The sequence below is a fragment of the Poecilia formosa genome, unplaced genomic scaffold, assembly GCF_000485575.1.
Source record: "Poecilia formosa unplaced genomic scaffold, Poecilia_formosa-5.1.2 Scaffold33, whole genome shotgun sequence".
NCBI classification, from domain to species: Eukaryota; Metazoa; Chordata; class Actinopteri; order Cyprinodontiformes; family Poeciliidae; genus Poecilia; species Poecilia formosa.
Genome location: NW_006799972.1, coordinates 1,662,246 through 1,684,233, shown reverse-complemented (window position 1 = coordinate 1,684,233; position 21,988 = coordinate 1,662,246). Strand labels below are relative to the sequence as shown.

At 40.4% G+C, this 21,988-nt stretch overlaps 1 protein-coding gene across 1 annotated transcript; it reads right to left on the bottom strand.

Moving 5' to 3' along the window:
- Positions 1–213: 213 nt before the first annotated feature.
- On the bottom strand, positions 214–7,593 carry rcn1 (reticulocalbin 1, EF-hand calcium binding domain). Its single transcript, XM_007549821.2, has 6 exons — positions 7,019–7,593; positions 5,935–6,128; positions 5,242–5,420; positions 2,043–2,103; positions 1,343–1,542; positions 214–1,267 (listed from the first exon to the last, which is right to left on the bottom strand). Exons 1-6 carry the CDS (start codon positions 7,252–7,254, stop codon positions 1,160–1,162), a joined length of 978 nt encoding a protein of 325 aa, XP_007549883.1. The 5' UTR covers positions 7,255–7,593; the 3' UTR covers positions 214–1,159.
- Between the last annotated feature and the right edge of the window lie 14,395 nt (positions 7,594–21,988).

Below are 21,988 nucleotides of genomic sequence, written 5' to 3'. Positions count from 1 at the left end.
GTCGTCATTGTTAAGAACCCAAAACAATCCCTTGAATCACAAACAAATCCAACTTTGAGGAATCAAGGAATGAGTAAAATTGTCTGTTTAAATAGAGAAGTGCCTCATTTCACTTATTTCCACCAACCTGTTGCAACCCAGATACCAAGAAACTTTACAGAATCACCTTTGTGATGTAGTGAACAAGCCTAAAAGACAGGGCTATGACACAAATAAAGTGGAAAAAACATATTTATTACGTTTTTATGCATCTGGACAAGATTTGGAGACTTGTACCATTTTTTTTTATACCTCAGTGTTTTCAGTTTCTCATAAGATGTCACTTTTAGCGATGTTTTGATCAGAATAAGCACCACTCAGTCTCTGTTCTTACAATTAGCTTTTTTACAGTAAGTTTCATAAACTCTCTGAAAGCAAAAGGAATTTTAGGAAAATCAAACTGTCTGGATGATTATGCTGAAAATGTTTTTCGTTTTTTCCAATTTTATTTACAACTTATTGAAAAAAGAAGTTGTAAATTTTAATTTGCTGAAAAGTAAAGTGTAAACTTAAATCTAAAACAATATAAAAGCAAAAACTAACATTTTTCCATACACTAATAAATACAGTAAAAACTAAATACGGAGGAAGAAAAAAGGATGTTCACAGGCTACATTAAAACCAAATGCGTGCAAAGTTCATGCCGTGTTTCATCAAAAGAAAATCATCAAAGCACTTCATCTAAACAAAAACCTTTTACTAATTAGTACAACTATAATCAGACTGCACGCAAACATTTTCAGTAAAAAAAAATCCTATTCCTCCCCAACTTTCAGTATCAAAGTCATCTGAAATATTTGAGAAAAAAAAAAACATAATAAATGCTCTAAGTTGAGGTTTCACATTATCATTTCTAACACAAACTGTTCATACGACTGATGTCTAAAAACACTGTTAGAAATCTCAGAGGCAGCACAGCCTGCTACCACACGGCTGGAAGGCACTGATCAAGAACCCTCTGGTTTCGTTCCTGAATGTCAGGAACAAAACTATCTACAGGAGGACTGAAACACCGATCATGAAACCTCAGTAGGTCCATCTTCTATCCATCTCCTACTTGAGAGCCGTCGCTGTGAGGCCCGTCCTGATTTCTGTTTTTTTTTCAGGACACAGATACACGTCAGAGCTCATCGTGGTTCCTGGTGAGGTCTTCGCCGTAATTCGTGGCTTGACTTCCAACAAACATGTTCCAGTTGTCAAGAATCTCCTGCTTGGTCAGTTTCTGGTCCTGATGACACAGAAGAGAGAAGATGAATAAACTGGATACATTTTAAAGCTCACTGCGGCGGCTGAAGCGGCGTACCTTGTCCTGGTCTGACTCGTACACAAGATGTCTGGCCTCGGCCTGGGCGTGGTCGTAGTCCTGCGGCATGATCCATTGCCGGATTTCATCCTGATCCATCTTTCCGTCTTTGTTGAGGTCTCGGAAGTCGGAGAACTGCTCTCGCTCAGTCCTGACCCAGTCGGGTTCAGGACCCCCGTCCTCGTGAGCAAACATGTCGGCTTCAGACAGAGAAACACTTAAGTTGTTGTTTGGAGATGCGTTTTTTCCTCTTAAGTCACTTTTTTAAACTTAAAAAAAAAGAAAAAAAAAACACAACGCTCAAGCTATGAGCCTAAATAAATAGAGAAGCACAAGCTTTTATTTTGAAATTTGTAGCAAAAGAAGTTATAACCCTGAGGGTGAGTTCAGGGTTCAGAAACAAAACTGTTTGCAAAAATGAAAGGCAAAAATAACAACCAAACCTCAAGACTTGTTTCAAACTTTAATCCGCTTCAACGAAATTGAAAACTTCAGACATGAATAAGAATTAAAAAGACAAAATAGCCCAGCCGATGCGAGACTCCTCCCCTTGCCTTTACGTTCCTCGTATTTGAACAGTTTCCTTTCAGTTCACAGAGTACGCTGCCCAGCTGGCAGATGCCTTCAGTGCCGATTTCTCCAAAACTATTTTTTTTTAAACCTAATTCGATTTAATACGATTTTATTTCTCCAAACTCACCAATGTACTCGTCTTCATCCACATGTCCGTCGCCGTTGTTGTCGATGTCCTCCAGCGTTTCCTGCATTCAGAACGAGTTAACAGCGTCATTAAAAGGAGACATGAGGGTCAAGTGTAGTGGGACTTCCACTGAGAGTAGTTAAAAGGGAGACATGTTGCCCCCTGGCCGTGCAAGTGAATAAGTGTGCGAGGGTCGACTTATAGCCGAGCTGGCAGACTGACACGCCGATTACAGCGCTGCTGATGAGGACTGAAGTCTCTTAATTAAAAGGCAAATAACATTTTTCCAGTTAGTAAAACTTAACATTTAGAAAACTTATTCTGAATAGTTCTTCCAATTTCATCCCAGAATTATTGCATAAAAGTTAAATATTTCAACCTTGATAGAGTTTCTGTAATAAATACGTACACTTAAGTTATTGACATAGCTGAAGATTTCTGGACCTCCGATAATAAACAAGATGTTTTGCACCTTTTATAAGCAGGACATAGCAGTCAATTTGAGATGGGGGTCAAATGCATCATAAAGCACTTTTACTGGAAGATTCGATATATAAAGTAATTAATATCTCCAATATTATCTAGGATTATTTTCTAAAATGTTTGCCATAAAATGACAGTTATAATTTCAGACAGGTGATCAATTTACTTGTAGGTAAGACAAAAAAAAATGCACCACATAAAAGGAAACAAAACACAGACAGCTAAAGCACATTATGTTTTTACAATATAAAATAGCATTATGTCCAATAAAATAAGTTTATAGTCAGTCTGTTTTGTCTTTGTAAACTTATAGTAGCTAAACTATAAGTTTAACTACAAAAATAAAGGGATGCAAAAAATAAAGGGGCGAAAACGTCGACTATTTCAGTGCAACAAACAATTTAATGTGATTTAAATAATAAAAGACCCTTTTCCAGTACTTCACACTTATCAAAGATAGTTCAGAAGGTTTCAAAATGTTTGCACAAGTATCTTGGAAATCCTTCAAGCGCAAGTGTTTGGAAAATAATGTGGGCTTAAAATAAGAAACTAGAAAGACTCAGCTCTGGCCTTTGCTCGTCAACACCTATTTTTATTGAACCTAAGCTTGATTTTCTGATATTTATTTATTTCAAACAGGTTTCTAAACACAAGAAAAGCAATCAGCAGGACAGAGAAAAACATGTGCATACAAAGCCAAGAACAAAATAATTAGCTTACAGCTACTTTTCCGCTTCTGTTCCACTGCTTCACTTAGGACTTCAATGCTTTCTTTGCAAGGACAATCAAACATAAAAGATGCTTTTATAGACCAAAAGCAGGGAAAGTTCTTTGGTTTGTCGCATTCAAGTAACAAGGCAACAAAACTCGACAATCACTGATCAGAGCAGATGAAGGGAAAAATTACCCAACTGATGAATAAACTCATAAAAACATGTTTGGCAACTTTCCACCAAACAGTTCAACGGATTTGAGAAAGCCAGAATATCAAAAATATAAATGCATAGGTAAAATATTTTGTGTTTTTATTACCTTTTCTGAATAGATGTCCAACTAATTATGTGCAACTAAGCAGTTTGTTTCCAAATATCTGGGGAACCCACAACACCTAATAACTTGCAGTCGAATCACAGCTTTATACCTTGGTACAAGAAATGTTCTATAAGTTATAAAAATGGATTTCATGTCAATAAAAAAGAAAAAAAAATTGCATTAACCCATCTCTTCATTAGTCTGTCCCTAATTTGCAGGTTTCCTAATCACAGCCTGAATTTAGATGGAGATTACAATTTCAATGTTTTGAATCATTTTTGCTAACGGTGACATATTTAAAAAGAGCAATGTCGTCATCTTGTGAGACAGAGAAAATTCACATCATCCTCCTCAACAATAAAACCACAAGAACGTGAGGTGGAAATTTCATTACAGCGAAAATTAAATCGTCTGCTTTGGATCATTTCAAACAAACAGATCAAGTCCGGTCCTTTTCCTGAATAAGTACATGGTTTTTAAACTACGCAGTTTAAAGCTGTTCCATGTCTAACCTGAACAACAGGGAGCCTCAGCGCCACCACCTGTTTGCCCCAGGGATCATCTTTGTCCGACTGGCCCATCGTAGTCAAGTCAAGCAAACAAGTTGTTATATTTCTATCATTTACTGGCTTTGCTCCAGTTTTGAATCCTTGCTAAAGAAGAATCTTGAACATTTTGTTCAGTGAGTGTTCAGCAGCCACTCCTCTCTACAAATCTGGCCTCTGAGAGCAGAATTACAGGCAACAATGAGATCTCAGCAGGTAGAAATGTGAAGCCAGACCTTTTAACAGAGAGTTCTGTTATGTGAAAGTGTGTGTGTGTGTGTGTGTGTGTGTGTGTGTGTGTGTGTGTGTGTCTCGTTGGCTTTCACTGGGAACAGTTTATGTTCTTGCCTGAACCTGCACAACAACCTCCATTAGTTTTCTGTCCCGTTACCCTACAGCCATGTTCTTCCTCAGCCACAAAGTGCCTCCTTCTTACGTTTCTCCCTGTAACAACGCGCGCCATCAAAGCCTCCTTTCTGCACTTCTGTGTGAAAGACCTGAATAACTTGTTGGGGGCAGAAAAAAAAAAAAAACCCACAATACATCTGTGCATCAGCTTTAGGGACTCCAATCTTTGAAATTGTGTTTACTACAGCAAAGAGCCGTTAAAGCGCCGCTGCCTGAGCCGTTCCTTGGTTAACATTCAGCGACATCGGAAAAATGAGGGATTAATTATTAACTCTGTCAAATGGGTGGTACAAGTTTTATGAACACGGCAGCATAGTGCATCACTGCTAACATTTGCCACGCCAGTGTTCCACAAACCCAGATTTATATTTAAAGATCGGGGCCTAAATGCAACTGTCTGTTGGTTCCCATCGGGTCTGTTCCAAAAAGGATCTACAGACGCAATGATTTCCAGAACTTGTTCAAATTTCATTAGGGAGTCATACAAAGGTGGCAAAAAAAAAAAACATTTTTACCACACAGATTAAACCCAGCTACATTCCCAAAATTAAACTGGGGTTTCTAACTAAAATAATGCGCCATGTGATTAACTTTTTTAAGAAATATTGCTTCTTTATCCAACTATAACAGTTCACCATCTTTGAAATCCAGATAAGAAAACTGATGGCGTGGTCTTACGAGTTAATCATATGTAATTACTGTGTGTTTTTAGGGGAGGGAGGGGTGCTTACCAGAACCACAATACTCTTCATGTGCTCAAACTCCTCAGGATGGAGGAAGGATGTGAACTCTTCCCGGTCTGCTGCCAGGTCGCCGTTCAGATCTGCTGCTTTAAATCTCCTCTCATCTCGAGGGAGCATCTTCTTAAAGCTGAACTTGTCTGTGGCATCCTCAAACTCCTCAGGGTTAGCTGAAAGCGTGCATTTAAGGTAGGTCATCATCTGGCATTGAAATAGCTCTTTAACATAGTGCTACCGAGAAAAAAAATAAATAAAGTAGCTAAAGATCAGAACTGGCCAATCTTCTCTTGATTGCCTTTGGTCAGTGATCAGCAGGTTAAAGACAGATTTCTTTTTTTTTAATTAGTACTTATAAAGTACACCAAGATCAAAAACTCCCATCATTCTCGGTCTATGAACAAATAGCGCGTACTTGGTTTTTAGGTAAAAAAAAAAATTATAAGTGTTTGGGGTTATTTGCTTTAACGCTTAATTCAGGGTGTTTTTTTGTTTTGTTTTGTTTGTTTGTTTTCAAATCTAAAATCTCAATCAAGGAACTTCTATCATATGTTTTTTTTTTCTTCTCCATGAGTTACATTCCTCAGACAAACAAAAATGGGAACCAATCGAAACTGGTATCAGCAAGCAAAAGCCTAATCGGGACATCTTTGAACAGTAGCATGTCTACTTCCAGAGGAGGCGTACCCAGATAGTATCCGTAGGTGGCCTGCTTGTACTCGTCCCATGAGATCTTGTTGTCTTTGTTCAGATCATAATCCACCCACACCTTTGCTACGTTCTCGTACACGTAGCGCTTCTGGACACGCTTTATCCAGGCGTTCAGCTCGTCTGTCGTGATGTACCCATCTGCGTCCCCATCTATACGGTCCACGATTTTGCTGAGGGAGGGAAAAAAAATAAAAATAGATGATATTATTGATACAGGTTCTTTTTTTTAATGAGGACATTTCAACTCTGATTAATGACATTGTAAAAACATGCACTTGCTTCTAAGAGGTTCAGTGATGCAACAATCAGAAAGGCAGAAAGGGTATTTATTTCTAACAGCTCCAATTGGTCATCGACAGGCCAAATACTTGGGATAAAAACAAAACAAAAAAACAATTCATTTAACTGGATCAAAACTTAAAATGTCACCTGTTTTTTTTTTTTGTTCTGTAAAAGAAAAAAATAAATAAATAAATCCGCCAACATGCTGTTATAAGTGGTGTGTTTGTGTTACAGGCCTTCGAGAGCAGAATCTGCATTTCAGACCTCAAGGGCAAAAGTCGGTATCAGCTGGGAAAAAAGCTTAATTGGTGCATCTCAAAGTATTTTAGTAGAAGGGACACACCGTCAGTGAGAATACTTCAGTGGGTGGAGCGGGGTGAACCCAATTTTAGAAAGAAAAAAAAAAAACATGCACTGTGGGTTGTAGTATATTCTTAGACATATGTGTTGCCACGTTGAGACGTCCCAACAGGGGTCCTCCCACTTTCAGCTCCACACCTCATACGCATGTGGCACATAATGCCAACTTGTCACCAAAGTGAAGCTGAAAACACCTTCCACAGCACATTCACTCCAACAACTGTCTGCAACAACCCACTTATGAGGCTTCGTCCAGTTGATATAGAGTAAAAATACACAGGAGAGATCATCTTAAAGAACATGTGTTCCTGTTCATTTTGCCACCAACCTGTACTGTTGCAGACTCCAGCATGAGACTGAGTGGATGATAATAAGAGAAAAATCAGAACTCATCACTGTCAGGGGGATCATTTCTCACCTCAGTCTGTCTCTGCTCTCCTCGGGGGTGAGCTGGTCAAACGTCTTGGCCTCGTCCTTGCCCAGAAAGGCCTCATGGTCGTACTGATAGCTCTTATTGTCTTCGTGGGCTTGTCTGCTGCTCAGCTCTGGATCACGGAGAACCCTCTCCTTCCTCAGCATGGGCTTCGTGCTCACTAGGAAGGCGCCCAGGAGCACAGCGCACACCAAGCTAAAGCTAAAGCTAAATCCAGCCATCAGTCTCTGGGGCTGATGCTGATTTTAATCAGCAGCCCCCCCGCTCCCCTTACGCACCACAAACAGGCCTGGAAAAGCTACAATCAGTTGGCAAAGCGTCAGCAGCAGTGCAGCTACTCCCACTTCCCACTGCAAACGGAGCTCTTTCTTCTTCTTCTTCTTCTTCTTTCGTTGGAAGCCGAGTCTGTAAAAACATCAGCGCCAGCAGCCAGCTCCTCTAAAAGAAAAAAAAAAACACTTCCAGTTCCTCACTTGTACAGTTTTGAAAGCAGTCCCGTCCTCTTTCCTTGGGGTAAGGATGCAACCAAGCCGGGAGTTCCTGCCGCTTTACGTACGACCAATCACAGCATCCGTTTTACAGTGGCCCCCCCGCTTCGTCCAATCACATGATCCCTACAATGCACAGATGGGATTTTCGTAACATTACAGGAGTTAAGGCGCCACGTTGCAAGCCGACAAGTGATATGAAGAAAGTACAATGATAAGTTGTAAAGGAACGGCCAGCTCAAAGTAGCGTATTACTATGAAGTGACATAAATAGCAGGAAGTTAAGAAAAAAACCTGTAATCTGTGGCACATATTTGTATTCAGATTCTTTTCATAGATACTTTGTAGTCACATTTTGCTTCCAGGGTGGCCTATGTCAACACCAGCATCACACATCCAGAGACTAAAGTTTTCTCCATATTCTGTACAGCAAAAATACCTCATGCTCAGTCAGATTCAATAAATAGTGTGATGTTGTTGACAGGTTTCAGATGCATTTAGCTTCATCCATCCTCCCACCAACAATGACCAGCTTCTCTGCTCCTGCTGAAGAACATGATGTTGATGATGCCACCACCACGTGTGTTAATTTTCCACCTCTCAGTGGTTTTCATGCAAGTCAGAAAAGTTACATTTTGGTCTTATCTAACCAGAACAGAACACTATTTTCCATGTTTGCTGGAAAATACAAATTTGCAGTTTGTATAAAGCTGCAAATTTGAATTTGTTTTTTTCTTTTCTTTTCTTGTGATACTTCCATGAAGGTATGGAGCTTATGATGGATAGTTGACCTGTCTACAGATTCTCTGGCCTGAGATGTGGATCGGCAGAGCTCCTGCAGGCTTACCGTTAATTAACAACATTTGCTTTGAAATACCTGAAAAACACTGGGGTATTATTATTTTTTTAATAACTTGATCTTTAATGATGAGAACTGTAGATTTCAATATGTTATGGTCTTTTCTCATTTCATCAGAATAATGTTTGTGTTTATGTATTTATTTATATTGGAAATTGATTTATTTATTTGTTCCTGTGTTTTTGAATTTAAGCCTTTTTAGTAATTTTCTTAACCTTAGGGTTTTGAAGTTTCTGTGTTCATGAAGCCGGCAGCATTTTCTTCTTTTGTTTTCTCCTGTTTTTCTCCATGCAAATATTGTTCAGTGATAGTTTTTATTTATTTATTTATTTTTAATGGATGATATCTACAACAATCCTACAGCGACTTAAAGTTTTAAGACGCTTCAGACTAGTGTATCAGTAATTAACAGAAGTTTTCAAATTTAAGTTTTCTGTGTTTGTTTTTTTGTGATATGTAGGACATTAAATATGTTTTGTCGAAGCTACTAGCACAGCTTCTAGACAACTTTAGTTTTTCCTTATATTTACAAATGAATAATGGCTTCTTCCATTTGATGTACTCACATATTTTAATGACAGTATCATGTTTTGGACAAACTCTAAAAGAATTTAAGCAAAGTCTTGAAACCTGGAAAACACGAAACAGTTGAACAATTTCTACTCTCTCCCTAAATCTCAGCCTAGTAACCAGTGATTAACATTAAAATTCAACAGGGAATTTGCTCCATTACTTTACTATTTCTTAACTGCACTGACTGAAATGTTATATTCAGTCATAATTTAGGGGTTTCTGTGTCAAGATTTGCTCTAAGCAAATATAGTTGGCTGTAAATCAATGAAACATGGAAAACTATTACAAAAAACAATACATCTACTACTGCTATTGTCTCTGAGAACTTACAACAGCCACTGCAATTAGTTATAATTTTTGTTAAAGTTTCATGACATCGTACAAATTGCATTTATTGAACTACTGATTGTACAGATTTTGCCCACAGTTTATGAATGATTAGCACATTTTTACTGCTGGACTGGCAGACGCTGACATATACAATCATTTTCAAAATGTTTAATTTTAAATTGTGGCAAGCTACTGGATAGCAACCATATTCAGCTGGCCTGTTGCACACTGACAGGCAGGTCTGCCATGCACCGGCGCCAGCAGGCTCTCTGACCGCCACCTGCAGGTAAAGCAGGTAAAGTGCCTCGCCCAAGGACACAACGACAGAATGCGAATCAAACCGTCAAACTACTGATTTCAGGACAAACTCCTACCACCGTCACCATCAATGGGAAGATTTATATTGTGATTTATCCAACGAGGAGGTGAAAGTGAGGAGAAATGCTATCTGGGGTCAATATCTTGAAGACTTAACAAAATGTTACCCAATGGTTTAGAAGAGCTCTGTGTGGACTTCCATCTGCCTGCAATTCAGTGGCAAACAATTGATTGTGTCAAAATTTTAATTCACAACACTAAAAACTGTTGTAATGCACCTTTTAACAAGAAAACATCAGTTGTACCTAACAGTGTAGGAGCTTGCTGACAATCAACAGTAGATACAGTTGGCAGAACTACAGGCTTTATTTTTAATGACTGTTGGAGTGAAGAAAGAAACAGACTAACAAGCGGAGATCTCAGTTTATCAATATATCTATACCCTCCGGACGAGGCCTCATCTATGATTTTAAGCAATAGATTGGGTGTGCATTGTGCAACTCTGTCTTGTTCCTCTGGCTAATGAGACCTAATAAATGATGTATATTGTCTTCCAAAGAGCAGTTTTTTTATTATATGATACAACTATTCAAAATGTTTAAACCCGTGTTAGAAATTAGCCTTGAATTTTTTTTTGTTTTTGTAGGTCCAAAGTTTTGTTTTTGCCCCCCAAATTTGAAATGTTTTCACCAAAAGAAAATGGCTCGAACAAAAGAAGGTTATCTGGATGGATGAAATGTACCTGTGTTGAGTTCTAATTTGTAACATAATGTTTCTTTTTTTTTTACAGGAAAGGATGAGCAATAGCTGAGGAGGGGGCTGCGATCACATCCAGGCTTCCTGACGAGTACAGGAAGAATCACATTACACAGCTGCATCTCAAGATGCTACAATATGGAGGAACACACTCTATACACTGGGAGCAACTTGCTGATGCTGCCATGCCTAATCCTCTTTTGTGAGCAGGAGAAACATGTATTTTGCCATTCACCATTAGCATAATAAGCCAGCACATGGCACTTTGCTGTTTTGCATAAGTAGTACACCCCAGTTTATGATTATAAAGAGGCCTTGGGGCTAACTAGCCTCTTTATTCAATTAATGAATAGTTCATGTATTCAAATTAGTCCCGCCTAGTCAATCTGAATCAGTGTTTTGGGATAACAGTCCGAAACACAAATATGTACTTTAGAATCAGATGCAGCTCCAAATTATATAAAGAACATATACATTAATAGAAGCTTTGTAAGGAAATTGTGCTGTAAAATGCTACAAACAAACTTCAACACACTTCAACTTAACAGTCATGAAGATGTTTAAATTCAGCTCGGCCCCTTATTTCACTAGAGTGAATATTTCAACACTTCTGTTGCCCTAATATCAAATAATAGTGGCACGTTTTGGAGAGGTTACTCCCAAACAATGATGGCATGGTTGAGCAACTACGGGCAAGAACATGTTGGAGGAAGAGAGTCGATGGGAAGAGTGGCTTTCAACATGAATATTTCACCGTGGGACGAGGATGGGAGGTGTGTGTGTGTGTGTGTGGGGTGGGGGGCGGGTGCAGCTACGGGGGTGTTCAGTTAACCATGAGATTGCACACACAGCAGAGCGCATTTGGTTAATGTAATTAAGAAAACCCTATGGTGGGAGACACGGGGCATTAGTGTCCAGGATGGGCTCCTGTTTTGTTGTGGCCTCTTGCTGCCCCATGAGAACTGTCACTTCCATATTTATGTCTTCCACAGATAATTCTGTCTTTATGCAGCAAAGGCTTTCCAGTTTGTTGAAGCGTGGACGATTTATGGATAACCAGGCATTCTTAAAAAAAAAAAAACCTAACCCTATGCTTGTTTGAGGTTAAATATGCAGCTAACAAAATCATATTATGTTTTTATTGTGTTTATGTGCTTCAAGGTTTGTTCCCATCCAGTTGTCTTACATGTAATTCAGCATAGGCATAGATTTTTCTCCTTGAAGATTTGTTTAGCATGTATGCTGCTGCTTTGGATGAAAGTAAAAACCCATCATTGTTGTATCTGCAGCCTGGATTTTGCTGGTTAATAAAAACCTACATGTGTGCTACCGTTGCATATTTCACTTTCAGATTCAAAAATACTTTATTGATCCCAAAGATAAATTGAGTGCTGTTTCAACTCATAATTTTCTTTAAAAAGTTGTGATAGATGCAGATGACTGTGGGCAGGAAGGAACTCCTGTAGCAGTCAGTATTACAGTGACTCTGAAGACGCCTCCAACTGAAGACACTATGTTTTTCTGTCTTCTGATTTTATGAATAACCAGAATTCTTCACACTATCATTGCATGAGACTTCATAGGAGTCTCCAGAACGACGGCAGCCTTTTTACCAGGATGTTTAGCCTTTCTAAGTCCTGGGTTTTGATGGATGATCTATTGGATGCTGCTAATCCAACAGATGATGGCAGAAGTACAGCACCACAGACTTTCTTGATTATGTTTTACTGCAAGTTTTTATTTTTACTTCAGGGCCACATAAGCAGCAGGTGAAAAATTGCCTCATTTGAGGAATTAAAATTTTGAAAGTCAGTCATCTATCCAATTTGCAGAAGATGTCAAATATAGCAAAATAAAAATACTGGGTGCATTGTTTACTGCATGCACGATAGAAAGGAATTTGGGAAAAATTAAATAATAGTTGATTAAATTGTTTACATTTTAATAAAGTAGATTGGTATGTACAGTAAATATTTTTTTTCACATAGGTTCATTGTTTAGGTACTGAAATTATACCAATCAGAAGGGGCTGCACAGTTGGTAGAGCTGTTGTCTTGCAGCAAGAAGGTCCTGGGTTTGATTCCTAGCTCGGGGTCTTTCTGCGTGGAGTTTGCATGTTCTCCCTGTGCATGCGTGGGTTTTCTCTGGGTACTCCAGCTTCCTCCCACAGTCCAAAAACATGACTGTCAGGTTAATTGGTTTCTCTAAATTCTCCTTAGTTGTGAGCATTGTTTGTTCTGTCAGTCTCTGTGTTGCCCTGTGATGGACTGGTGACCTGACCAGGGTGTACCCTGCCTCTTGCCAGAAATGTCTCGCGGATGGATGGATGGATGGATGGGAACTGTATCATATTAAACAGCAAAATTAGAATAAGAACGAAATGAGTCTGAGTTGGCTAACTATCAAAAGTTTTTTTCTTCTGACAGTTTTTGTGTGCAATATTTCATCTTAGCAGACATGTTTGCTTTTAGTTAAGCGTTGTGTTGTACATTTAATGAAGACATTTTAAACCTAAAATCACTGCTGAATGAAACTGTGATAGTGAACATCGAATATCAAACGAATCCTGAACTATTAGGATGGTTATGGTTCACAATACCTTCTTCTATCCTACTTAGCATCTACTCCAGCTGCTGGTGGCTTTCTGACGAAGAGAACAATAAAGTGTATACCAGTCAAATATTCCACAGAAAGAGCTCTTCTCACCTTGTTTTGACCAAAACGAAGTATTTCTCTTCTACTTCGATTTGATTCTAATGTTAGATTTCGATTCCCCATAAGCTGATACTTTTTACATTTCCCTTTTCTGTAACTGTTATGGTTTTCAGAAAGGTTTAAAACTGGAAATCAAGCACGATACAGATCTAACAGAACAACACCTCAGAGTGGAGCCTCTCATCGCTAAATTACTCCACACAATCCCCCCCACCCTCCACCCCCTCTCTTGTGAAATTCTGCTGTTCTAATAACCCACAGTGCGCTCTATTCTGGAGAGATTAATAAACTTCTCATCGCTGCCACACAAGAGAAAAGAAACCTTTGCTCTGTTTAATGACAACTGTAAAGTGGAGGCAATCATGGGATGCCTGCCATGACATTTTCCCGTTCCCTGTCCGCTCCACTTATCTCAGACAAATGGCCATGCCGGGCCACTATCGAGATGAAGCGTTTTCCCCGAGTCATTACGTCTGTCACCGGGGCCATTTCCATATTGAAAAATCTGAAACAATAAACGACGCCCGAGCTTTTAATAACCGCGAAGGAATCATATTTGGAAAATTGCATCGAAGCAATAACCTTTTCTCCCTGTAATTAGATGACAGAGAGGTCCTAGTTTTAATTAAGTCAGCAATTTATAGTCGCCCAGCCATACCTCAGCGCGCTGATTAGTATAGGAGGGATCATAGAACAACGTTGCTTCAGTTTGAACAGATTTGATCTAGTAATTACTGTGTTATATGGCAAAGGCCGCAGCAAGTCTTAGTCTCCAGGCTGGGCTGCTGCGGTGCTCTGTGAAGCATGGCCCCCTTTTCCTTTACCATCGCCAGTGGAGCTGAAAATATGTGGCAAGCAAGTGTCTGTCTGAATGGGTTTTCTGAGGTGGTCATCAACAGAGGGCATAATGTTTGAGGAGACACATTAAGGTGGAGCTGTGAATGCCAGCGCTCCTCTGTGTGTGTGTGTGTGTGTGTGTGTGTGTGTGTGTATGTATGTGTGTGTATGCAGTGTGATTTCACACTGCATTGTAATTGATCCTCTTGGTCACTATTAAATGTTAACATTCACACAAGGCAGAGGAGGGGAGGGATGGAGGGAGGTGGCAGGAAAAGGGGAGTTAAAAGATGCTGCTTTGGCTCCGTGTTAATAAACACGGCAATTTAGCCTCAATTTATGTCCTGACAGGTCGTAATGAAGACCATGAAAAGAAGATTAGCTGGAGCTGTTATGGTAGCCTGTCTGGGGACCGTCATCATGAGGCTGTGGGGACAGGCGCTCGTCGTGTGTGAGCTGGCAGCCTCCGGCCTGCTGCAGCCATCCACATGATTGACAGTAATGGTCTGGTTTCAGGAGAGGAGAAGTGGATCGGTGTTCTCATTCGTCACATTATATACAGACATGCATCTATAGGCGATCAGGAGAATAGCACATGGCAGCGCCCCCCGCCTGCCCCCCAACCCCTTGACATATCATTAGTGACATCAAACAGATGCTTGTGATCTGTGCCACTAAATCCATTAGCTTCTGGGACTAACCACTAAGGTGTCTTATGTTGTTAAGATGCTCCTTTGAGACAAACGGAGAAAGAATTGATCACAGACACAATAATAATGTGATGCACAGAAAAGAGTTATGAGGAAAACTAATAAGGTGTAGCTCGGGGTGCAGCATGCTGTTTGTCAGCAGTAACTTTGTTTGAAATGGACTAAAAAGTTCAGAACACTTAATCAGTGTTGCAGATTTTGTTTGCTTAGTGTCCAAGCACCCACACCCCCCCCCTCCATTTAATTAGTTTGTTTTTATACAAAGATATTGCAAGTTTAATGTTTCTATTATAAAACAGTATGCACATTGGACAAAATAACCCAATGGTTTTCTTAGTTTAAATATTTCCAATGGGACACTCAACATACAATTCAACAGTCTAGGTAACCAACACAAGCAAATATATCAGAGCAAATTAGTCAATTAGTTAAGTCATGTGTAAACAATGTGACAAAGGGAAAAGCTACTGAAATCTGTCAGTATTTCGAAAGCGGCATCAGATGGCTCGGTTAACTGGTGGGCTGCACAGAGGCTGGCATTAACTGGCACAATCAAGATCATCACATATAAAAAAACCTAGTGCTGCAAAACACACTAATGGCAATGATTACAGCTACATTTAGAAACATCTGAATGGTCCAGTGGGCTCACTTGAAGTGATGATCTTGTAGTGAAAAGAACATCGTTTCGCCATAAACCAGCCGCGACGAGGTACTCTGCATTTGGAAATATACAAAAATTTTGTCCAAGAGCCAAGGACCAATAAATTAGAGCTTCAGAAAGACCTGGCATTATAAGATGTGCTTTTCCATGAAAAAAGGTAAAGTAATGCACTCAACCCCATTGGCTTCAATGCACCCTCACAGCACAAGACTCCACTGCTGAAGAAGTGGACTCTTATTTATGCAGCATCTTTCAAGATAAAAAATTACAAATTGCTTGTACAAACTGAGAATAAAAATAAAAAGCACATAATTAACTGAAAGCTGATTTAAAAAAGATAAACCATGAATCTGCTGACCTCAGAGACAGAGGAAGGGAATTTCAGAGTCTTGGGGGCCACATGAGGGAAGACTCTGTCTCCCTTTAGTTTCCAGTCTTGTATCAGGGACTGTCACCAGGTTTGGATCACAGGACCTCATGACCCTGATGAGGGTGTGCAGATGTTGAAAAAAGATGTCGAAGCTCGTTTAAAACCTGCTGCAGAAGATTTGGATGAGCCACTGAAATACTGGGAGGATATTGTCTAGCAACATGAGGCCAAAGGTGTTTTTCAGATGTGTGTGGATGAAGAAGGGATCTGCTTTCTCCACCAAAACAAAACATCACACCAAAACTGAATTTTGCAGGGGACAACCTTCATTGCATGGTGTGAGCTGTCATACACTATTTGGTCCTGGTGGATGTCACCAGGAGTGAAGGAAGGTGAATGAAAAATGTACAGATACACTCCTGGAAAGAAGCTGAAAATGCAGATTTTTGTGTAGATTTTCAAGCAAGAAGAAAGTCGCAATTTAGTTAAAGTTTGTGTGAAAGAATAGAGCAAAATCCTGCACTCAACCAATACATATGAAGCAGATATATGCATTAATAATCTTGCATTTAGAAATCTTGGATGTGAATCTAGATTTTGGGCTCTGTATACGCCCCCCAGGACGAGTCATTTTGTTTCATACCTGAAAGATGTCTGTTGAATGCTGAACGGAGATTCCTGCAAAGCTAAACTCCCAATCTTATAGACGATCCCAGAGGCCTAATGGAAGAATGGGGTTAATTAATCCCAGAGGAGTTCTCAGACAGGGTGCAGGGGCTCCTCAACTTCCCCCCTTCCCTCTTGCACTTCCTGCCATAAAGGTCACACTTCACAATAGAGAAACAATGCTTGTGTTGCCCCTCTGAGGACTCATCTCTTACCCCCAAAAAACATCTAATTTGATCTCTTTCCTTCAATCAGCACAACTGTATACGGCCTCAGAGCAAACCCTGCAACACATTGGGACATTAAGTGCCAACACTAAATGCTGTCCTCGGGCTCTGAATCATCCACAGATCTGTGACAAAGCACCCTCTGAGGCTACGAAGTCTGGTACTAAACGTCCACCGGCGGCTAAACATCATTTGCACACTGACGTTAGATGCTAAAGAGTGTCTCCGGGCCTTGGCAGTGCGATTGTGGCCTCTGATTTTTGGGTCATTATTTGGGTGACATTTTCCTCTGCTCCAGCATTCTAGTCAAATGGCATTGGGAATACTTTTTAGCACTTTCTCTGCTCTCTTCTTTCAAAGAAAACCGTCGATTAAGTGTGTTGACAAATGAAGAAAAATGAATTTTTGCTGAAGTTTAATTTCTACAACAGTTGGCTTGGATGTCACCACAAAGATAACCTGGTTTGAGTTTGTGTTCCTGCATCTGTCGTATTTGTGATTCCTCTCGACGCATTTCATCGAGAGATCGCTGGCGTTTCACATAAAACACTCATGAAAAAGATCAATTTTGCACGCTTTAGGTTCATTAGTACCAGCTTACTCTTTATTTGATTTGCCTCACCACCTCCTCATCCAGCAGACAGGGTAGCGGAGGGTTTTGGCTGCAGAAGGAGTGCCTCCCCTGGGCTGCAGAGGAGCTCCTGTCCCCCTTCTCTTCCTGCAGCTGGAGCTACCAAAGCCAGATGCTTCGCAGCTCCACCACCCTCTGTCCCCCCTCTCTCTCTTCCAGGAGGATGGTGCCCAGAGAGGAGGATGACAAACGCCTCTGCCTCCGCTTACTGACGGATTTGGACGACCTGACTCCAGCCCCGCACTGTTCCAACCGCCAGCACAAGATGTTGACTTAATGGAAGGGGGTTTGGCTGTGGATGGGCCCATATGTGTTTGTATTGAGAAAATATGGCAGAGTGGCGTGTCCGCGTAGCTGTGTGTTCAGCGGGACAGCATTTGGGTGTGTGTGTGTGTCGCTTCCACCTAGCCCAGACTGCCTACATCCATCATGCCATGACGCTCTGGCAAAGAGTGGGACTCAGACAGCTTCACTAACACACGGTCAGTTAAATTGCCTGTTAAATTGTCCTAGGCTGCAGCTATCTTAGGTGTATATAAAAACACTGCACTTAAAGTGTGCACTTAAAGGCAGAAATTGTCAAGTAAATGCCAGCCTCCTTCCACACATTGGAAAAGAAAAAGAGTAAAAGGAGGGAGAGACAAAGATCCTATGAGGGGAAACAGCCCTGCAGCATCCCATGTGTGTCTGCAGAAAATGCTGCAGCTACGTTTTCAACTGCACTGTCACCAATCTTCTTTGTATCTGCATAAGATACATGACAATTTGCTGTAATACCAATATTCTAAAGTTTAAAGGCACTTTAGAATATTAAAGTGCTTTAACATTTTTGCTATTTTGAATATTAACATAACTGTTAAAAGAATCCTCTTCCAACTGGCTGTGTGAGCCTGATGCCCATCTGATCAATAGGCTAAATTATGCATGAGCAGCCAAACCCTAATCCTTCCTTATCAACCTTAACCGTGATCCCTTAATGATTAAAACCGCAGTCTCAATCCAATACGTTTGACATTTCTCTCCATGCAACCAGATGGAAAATTAAGTCTCATTCTTTTTGCATTACTGAGATATTAAGGGTAATTGCATGCTTCTCTCACACAAACTTGGGAGACACAGAAAAAAAAAGAAAAAAAAAGCTTTGCAGAGCTGCTTTATTGTAACAAGGGGGCGTCAATAAAAAAAAAAAAGAAGAAAAGAGTTAGTTATGGACACTGGTCAGTGTTTATGAGAAGAGATTTAAACAGATAATGAAGAAACTCACAAAAGAAGTGCAAAATCTATTCATTTTCACATTAGCTCACACATAAACTTTTCAACTTGTGTGAATATAAGGTCAAATAAAAAAAATACAAAATTGAATGGCTTGATATTCTCCTAAAACTAATATCCGATCCCTCCGTGTGCATTGATTACTTTTAAATATTAATGATCATTCATAATTTACACTGCTCACATAATTAATTATATTTGTATGTGTTTTTATTGTGTAAAATCAACAACTGAAGATGAATGTTATGACATTATTCTATTTTTTTATTAGTAGATGCATGCATGCAGCCAGCAACTATAAACAGTGAAGCTGTCAAAGTGGTATTTTTTTTATATTGACACAACAGAGGCTTCATACATGCATTAGCTGCTTCAGCTGGCAATGTGTGACAGTGACTGCAGAACACATCAATATATGTCAGTAGCTGTTGGTATAAAGCCATGGAAATCGTTAAACTGCTCAAAGATGTAACAGGGGGAACAATATTTCCTAAATGTCAAAGAATAAATGTAACTCCAATAAGGTGACTGCGTTTATAAGGACTTGGGTTAAATTAGGCATTTTGTAGTCATTCGTTGGACAATGACAAAAACGTGTGTGGTGTACTGACAAATACAAATGAAGTTAATTAAAAAAACAACAACATTATTTTCCATAAATGTGAAAAATGCTACTTTAAAAATGAGAATTTCAATTGTTTTCTTGCTTATTTGCCAGTTCCTCGGGGCATAAAAGTTTCAACTTCTCCTCACCAACAACAGCTGCAGATCTCTCACTCGCCACTAGGAGTCAGAAAAGCTCCACAAGAGGCGAGTGAGGCGCGCTGGGAGCCTGGGAGCTGCCGAAGCGCTCAGGGCAACTTCTCAAACAGTCTGAAGATGTTTCGGTTAAATTTAGACTCTGATGTTTTCTTTTAATGAAGCGGGTTTAGTTTTGAGTAAATAACACTTTATTTGGACAATTACGTCGAACTGATACAGTTTAAATAAGATCTCAGAGATACATAACCCTTAAGAGCAGTGGAGTAAAAAAAAAAAAATATATCTTCTCCTGTAAATTGTGTGCTTTTTAGTGGAGCAGGGCGAGTGCTAGGGTCATCATCGTGGTGTCTAAACTTTTTGGCCCTCATGTTGGACTTCATTTGTTGAGGAAGGTGTGACCAGGAGCCAGACAGCAGTCTTCTTTTAATCTGCGTTTTTCTCTTGTTCTGCTCTAGCAGACATGGTACTTTGCGGGGGATTTTGGCGAAACTTCTGCCCATCTGCTTGCCCATCTGAAGAGGGCCAAACCTTAACTTTCGCAGCGCAAAACCACAGAGGAAGGAGCAGTTACTGGGGGATGGGGATTGGAATGGAGGGGGGGGGTGGCGCATTAGGGAATCAGTGACAGTTTTATTGCTGTGTGACGTGATTTGATTTGGCACACTTATATGCACAAAGTAGGCTAAACAGACGCAGGAAAACCCAAAGCAGTTGCGTCCTGAAAGACCGCTCTCTTCCATCCCAATGTCAAAATGACCCCAGCAAAGATTTTCAATAATGGAAATGAGCTAAACGTCTACTTCTGATGGAGTTCCTGTTCAGGGCGGAACCTGCCTGGTTAATGCGCACACATCACTCTAATGCATGTTGATCGGAGACTCTTTCCCGCGACAAAACCGTACAGCTGTCTTCAAATCATCACACGTCAAAGCGATATGAAAATAAGCCCATGCAAATCCAAGTCAGGTGAGTCATACTGCATATAGTAGCATATAGAGGAAAACAATACCCATACCCAGTTGCGTTATGTAGTCTGACATTCCCACCAAGGTTCAGGGTTTGATTTAAACCTGGTACAAGTTCGAAAATTGCTTCTTTTCTCTCTCTCTCTTTTTTTTTTTTTTTTTTTTTTGCTGAGTTTATTGAGTTGTCTTGGTGTATTAAAAATGAGCGGCAACCTTTAATCACAGTTCATCCGTCATTATTTACTGAATATTAAGCATCAGCGACCCTGCAGTGCGCCTAGACTTGTGTGTGCTCTTCTCTCTCTCTCTCTCTCTCTCTCTTTTTTTGCGTCAACGCAGGAGGAGGGTTGCATCTGTTAGGGTCCAATGTTAGTCTTAATTACTGGCCTTCATGTTCTCCATGGCCCTCAACCGTCTTTAATTAAAACCTTGATTAGGGGGGAGGAGGTCTCGGGCAAGACTATTACCAGATGGGTTTCCAGCAATAATAATAAAGACTTTATCCTCCGCCACGGCTGCCGCCTGTGAGCCATAAAGCGCAGAGAGCGCCGGCCGAGCATATCAAAGCACAGCGAGCAGAAAGAGGCTGTTAATTACGCCGGTAATTACTTGTCTAATTACGGTTCGTTTGTGATTACATTTAGAAACGTTTCACGGAGTACACAGAGGCCCTCCGTGGCCAGAATGCGGGCTTAACACTGCATAGACCGAGATGTAGTGTGTATCCACAGCGGGGTGCTGCTGAATAACCGGCCTGCAAGGGATGGACTGAATAAGATCAATAGTGAAGCGCTGACCCGAAAATCATCTTTATTTCTCCTCGGAGAAGTCTTCAATAATCTGTACGTTCAAGGAGTGAACAAAGTGAATCCAGAATAAGTCGCACACATGTCAAAACACAAAATTCGATGTTTTCCTTTTTGTCGCTTTACACTTGTCTAAGATTCCTTGTTTTGTCGCCTCTTTCTCCAGAACATGAAAGGCTTTAGAGATTTTAGTGGAGCTCAGCCGAGCTTCCTTAAAAGCCCCCCGAAGAGGTCAGTTGGAGCTTTTTTTTTTTTTTTTGGTGAACTCTATGAGTCTCGGTGTAATAATTTACAATTTCTTAGTGTGAATAATCTTTGCGATTTGCAGGAAAAGGATGGAGAGTCCAAATCAGTAATGCATCCTGACATGCTCCGCAGAACTGCGCATTAACGATTCAGGAGTTGCCCCTTTATGAATATATCTTGCCAATGGTCTGAAAGTCATTAGGGGTGCGCACAGGCATGCCGCCGCTTTTATATTCAAGACGGAGAAACTTGCAAATAACAATCAGTTCAATTATCCTCAAAATATTTACTCCGGGATAGGCTTTGTCATCCGGACACGGAGAAGGAGGGAGGGGAGGAAGAAGTGATTTCTTGCCACACTATGTGCGTCCATTTTCCAGACGGTTTGCCGTCGTTATTGCCTGATTTGCTGTGTGTTGTTTTACACAGGCCTGTTATCTGTGTGGATTTGCGAAGCCTGCGTTGCGCCCGCTGCATCCGTTTATGCGTATCACAAAGATTTGCGCTGAGTTTGTCACATTTGGTGCTTTATCCGTCACCTCTGTTGCTGGGAGCCATGATGGTCTCTGCGCCGTCAGGCGTTCCAACGTGTCTGAAGAGCCTTATATCCGCCACCTTGACAGATATTTAATTAAACACTTTAGATTTTTCTCAGATTTTGGCGTGATGCTAGACTAAAACAATCCCCAAGTGAAACACGGTGGTGGAAGTATGGTGGTGGAGTATCTATCTATCTGTCTGTCTGTCTGTCTGTCTGTCT